Here is a 5076-nt window from a genome sequence, read left to right on the forward strand (position 1 = left end):
AATGGAAAGTTACATTTTCACTTCAATAAATTAATGCAGATTCTGCAATTCAAGTCTTTGAATCTATCAGGAAGGAAATTTTGTTGTTTTTAGATTAAATTTTGAGAAAACTATTTTTTCGTCATAAAAAAATTCTATGTTCAAAAGATTAATTTTTAACCAATAAGATAAATGTTTTACAAAAAAGACAAATTTTGGACCAACTACTTGATTTTTAAACTATAAGGGAACTGTTTTTTTTTAATTTCTGTTGAAAATGTTCAGCAATTTAAATGCATTTTTTTATGTCTTGACTAAAATTGTTTCTTGCTTAAAGACTCATCACTTTGTGTAGAAACTGAATTTTCTTACTGAACATGAACACAATAAAAATGTATCTCTTTAAGTTGAAAATTGAACTGCTTTTTAAAACTTGCCTTTTTGGGTGGATAACTCAACATTTTTGTAGATATTTTTCTTTTTTCTTTGTTCGTTCTACAGCTTTGCGCTCGATAATATATGCATATATACATCTACAACTGTAATTTGGTAGTTGTGAATTATCTTTTGTTAAAGCTCCTTTGTTGAGGATTCAATTATTTTGTTTAAAATTTGTATTTTTTGTTTGCATTCGACTACTTGGTTAAATGTTAAACTAAATGAGTAAAAATGGATCTTTTTGAGTTGAAGATTCATCATTTCAGTTGAAAATTCTTTCTTTCTTTGGTTGAGAATTAATCTTTTTTGTTGAGCATTTCTCTAATTGTTTGAAGGTTGAACGAACTTTTATAAATTAATTTTTTTTGTAGAAGATTCATTATTTTAGTTAAAAATGTATCTCTGGTTAAAAATTTAAATTTTTTTTAAAATTAATTTTTTTATTCAATTTAGCTCTTGTTGTTTTAGAATAATCATATTTTTTAGTTTTTGGTTGAAAATTTATCTAGTTATTTAAAAGTTTAACCATTTTCTTAAAATTTTATATTTTTGGATGAAAAAGTAACTATTTGATTGCAAATTCGTTAATTTTTTGAAACTGAAAATTAAACTTTTTCATTTTCAATGTAAACGGTTTTGTTAAAAATTTGGCTTTTTAATGAAAGATTTGCATTTGACACCGAATAGTTAATGAAAGCTTAGTGGTGGACATCTTAAAACAAAAAGAAAAGATTTTCAACAAAGTAGTTGACTTTTTAACCTGCAAATATGAATTTTAGATAGAAAATGTAATATTTGATATTTCAACAAATGCAGATGCTGCCAAGAGATGCTTTGTAAAATAACCAAAAGAATTTTCAATCATAAAGATTAATTTTCTATAAGAAATTAGAATTTGAAACAAAAGTAGCAAAGTTACTTTTATACACAGACAATTAATTTATTTCCCAAAAAAAAAAAGAATTAAAAAAAATATAAAAATTTTTTATCCAAAGCGATGAATTATTCAACTGGAAAGACGAATTTTAAACAAATAAAGAATTGCCAGTCAGGAAATTAAATATTTGTACCACTTCTTAAACTTTTAAGACAGAAGACTATTTCTCTGTAAAACAGTTATAACACCTTGACCCTCCAACGTAAACGCCTTTACGTAACGGTTGCCATGCTGTTAAAAAAATAATCACATACACACACATTTAAATTAAAATTTAAAATTAGAGTTACTTAAAATGTAATACTTACTCCGATAGGTTAGGATAGCTTTGATAACAAATTTACTGCTCCTTTTGTATTTCCAAGGAATACAGCTGAAGCAAATGTCACTCCTAAACGAATTTTGTCATTATATTCAGGTTTCATCGAAATCATAACGAAGAACTGAGTCCCTCCTTGTGAATAACCTATGTAGAATAGTTGCTTCTGGCCAGTAATTTGTAAAATGAAATCTATCATTGCTGGCAAATCATAGATTCCCATTTCATGCCAACTGAATAAGGAATTAATAATAAAGTATTATCGTCAATATTATTGTGTGAAAATTTAATTATTAAGTTTCCTCTTATTTGCACTATTTTTTTTATAACTTTTTATTTATATATAAAACATTTCACACAGTTAAATTTATATCAAATTCTCACCTAAAATCCCAGAATCCGTAACTTGTTTCCAGAAACATCGTGTGATTTTTAGAGTATGTATTCCCTCGATTATTTCCGAGCCATACGTCGTAGCCGCTATCAGCCAAAAGAAAAGCTGGAAAATATTGTAAACAAATTGTAATAATAATAAAATATAATAATACTATATATAAACTAATATATAACAATTAATTAAATATCAATGAAATATACTATAAAGAATAATAAGTTAGTAAATATGCATAGTTGTGCACTACCTAAACCGTTACTGGGACCAGTTAAAACCCAGTCTGCTGAAGAACCTAAATTTCCATGCATGACGAGAACCACTGGTTTATTATTTTTAGGAGTCCCTTTTAATACGTTTCGTCCAAAAGGTATATTATGTATTTGCAGAATGTACCCATCTTCTGTTTCAACATTGTATATTTTAAACGGATAACCGTAATCTTCAACGACATCATTCTGAAAATTATTTCAAAAATTAGAGTTTCAAGAATTTTATAATCAAAATAAAATTTTTAACTTGAAGCTATGAATCGCGTATAGTTCCAAAAATTCACCCAAAAATATTCACTTGATACATTAAATGGAGGGTCTCAAAAATCTTCTCAAGGGATTTACATCGTACTTTCATAGAAATTTAATTAATCATTTTTTGTAATCTTTTGGAAAAATCATAAAAAATATTATATTTTGACAATAATGTTCTGTATAAAAGTTAGAGATCTGATCAAAATGGATCTTTCTTATGTCGATACTCTTTTTTGAGAACTAATATTTTTCAATAACAATGAAAAAAAAAACGAATTTTCTGATATTTCTTTTGAACACTTGTTAAACTTGGTAAAATAGTAAGTAATAAATATTTTAAGTATTAAATTTATACAACTGAAATATGTCAAAGGTACCAATTACCGATGAGTTATGATTAAATATTTGTATACCCTTTTTAAATTCAGCTCTTTATTTAATACTTCTTATTTAATATATTTCCTATTTAATTATGAGGCAATATTTTTTCCTACTTCAAGTATTATTTTTTGATGTTAGGGCATCAGTAACGGGAGTCTCGACAGATATAATGTTGTATCAACAGAATAGTTCTATTTAAAACTATATGTACATGTAGTGCAAATATGACAAGCAATTGCTGTCCAAGGATTTTTCACTCTATGGCGTGGTATATATGTCATTAAACAAACTATGCCACATAGCAAAATACATGCTTCGATATGCGCTCGCAATTGGAACGAAGATTCTATCAAAACAGCTTTTTGTTCATCTTGTGTTATCACTGACAAAACTTCAATTAAATTTTATTAGGATCTGGTGATCAGGTGAAAACATCCACGAAAAAACACATGTTAGCTTCACGTAGAGATTTAAAACAACACGTGAAATTTGATGGTGTTTAGAAACAAGGGATAAAAGAGCAAAGCACCACCTAGATTTCTGTGTACTCAAAATAATAATTTTACCACAAGACCTGTGGAATCAGCCATCTTTTTAAAGTCTACAGGGTGTCCATAAAATTTAGAAATTAAATTCATTGTTGCCTATCTCTCGCGTAAACTGTTTCAAAATGCGATTAGTATTGCAATGTACATTTCTACGTTAACTTATTATGCCGTACAAACTGAAAAGATACAGAAGTCACATTGCCGCTTAGGGTTATTTTTCTTAAACTTGGCAATGAAAAAGTATGCACATCGATCAAACGTGTTTTTGATTTTCAATATAGGAAGTAAAGTTGAATAAATTTCTGTCCAAGTGCACAAATTTCACATTTTGAACAGTCATTGTTTATGAAAAATACATCGTCAAAGTTGGTGGATGTGTCGCGAAGGCTTTTTAAAAAGTCCTATGCCTAATATTTACCTGCCAAATATTTTTTTTAGGTTTTGTAACATGTGATAGTCGCATGGGGACATATCTTTAGAATATTTTTATTCAATAAAATATCGCGCTGAGATTTTGAAAGATTAAATAAAATTCAATGTCAGTCAACCAATGTCTGAGCCATTAAAGTTTGTACTTTAAAAATAAAAGCTGATTTTGCAGTCCTTGATGCTTATCTTATAGCCATTATCCAATCGGACAGAATCCCCATTTGTCTATAATAAAGATTTTATGAAAAATCGCCAGGAAAAAAATAATAAATGCAAAAATAGAAAAATCTACTTTGTTTTCCACTTCTTTGATGAAAAAAATTTGGTAAAAAAATCTTTTTTATTTTCTTTGGCAGAGTGACTTCAGATTTTCCGCCATTACAAGTTAGTGTGATATATGTAAATGACTCAATAGAATCCAAATTTTGAAAGCTTGTGCCTTTCTAACTGTTAATTAAATATACACTGTTTTGTATAATTAATGCTTGCTTACAATGTTCTGCCATTTATAAGGTTATTAGTAAATAGGGCAAATTTGAATTTGGTTTAAAAGTTCCGTAATATTGAACAACTTACCTATTTTAAATTGATTAAAAATGATTTGTTCACGTAAATACATAATAGGATGTTATTTACCAATTATTATTGTACTTAAATTTTTATAGAAAAAATTGGTATATTTAACCTCTTCATCAAGCCTCGAACTATTGACCGATTTTGGTATTATACAATGAAGATTAGAAACAGATATTACACTTACGACGAATTTTGTTTAAAATTATCCTGTGATAATTCATCATTTAGAAAATTCCAAATAAGTTGCTTTGTGTATAAAAAATAAAAATAAAAATACCAGGTCACGCAATTACGAACTGGAGTTTGCTTAAAGCGTAAACGGGTTTTTTATAATTGATCAAAGGAATAAATAATGACAGTCACCTTTTTTTTAAATAATAAGACGTATAATCTTTATCTTGTTTTAAAAAAGGTAATAACTAACTTTGATTTTTATTGAAAGTTTTCTATTTATCACACTAATTTTGTTATCACACTCACCACTTTCTATCTTATATTTTTTTCCATTTACTAACATTTCAACACGATATTTTATTTTACTATAAAAATAA

The 5076-nt window shown here is 27.1% G+C and overlaps 1 protein-coding gene across 1 annotated transcript; it reads right to left on the reverse strand.

Annotated features, from left to right (window-relative positions):
- Nucleotides 1-1501: 1501 nt before the first annotated feature.
- Nucleotides 1502-3562, reverse strand: LOC117175280 (lipase 3-like). The gene is made up of 5 exons (XM_033364989.1): nucleotides 3539-3562; nucleotides 2315-2522; nucleotides 2058-2172; nucleotides 1699-1906; nucleotides 1502-1585 (listed from the first exon to the last, which is right to left on the reverse strand). Exons 1-5 carry the CDS (start codon nucleotides 3560-3562, stop codon nucleotides 1502-1504), a joined length of 639 nt encoding a protein of 212 aa, XP_033220880.1.
- Nucleotides 3563-5076: the final 1514 nt, after the last annotated feature.

The sequence above is a fragment of the Belonocnema kinseyi genome, chromosome 6 (assembly GCF_010883055.1).
Source record: "Belonocnema kinseyi isolate 2016_QV_RU_SX_M_011 chromosome 6, B_treatae_v1, whole genome shotgun sequence".
In the NCBI taxonomy this organism is placed as follows: Eukaryota; Metazoa; Arthropoda; class Insecta; order Hymenoptera; family Cynipidae; genus Belonocnema; species Belonocnema kinseyi.

Coding starts and splice junctions, on each gene's coding strand:
- LOC117175280 (XM_033364989.1), bottom strand. CDS start 3,562: ATGGCTGATTCCACAGGTCTTGTG. Junction 2,523..3,538: donor CTGATTCCACAGGTCTTGTG/GTAAAATTATTA, acceptor AATAATTTTCAG/AATGATGTCGTTGAAGATTA. Junction 1,586..1,698: donor TTGGAAATACAAAAGGAGCA/GTAAATTTGTTA, acceptor TTTTTTTAACAG/CATGGCAACCGTTACGTAAA.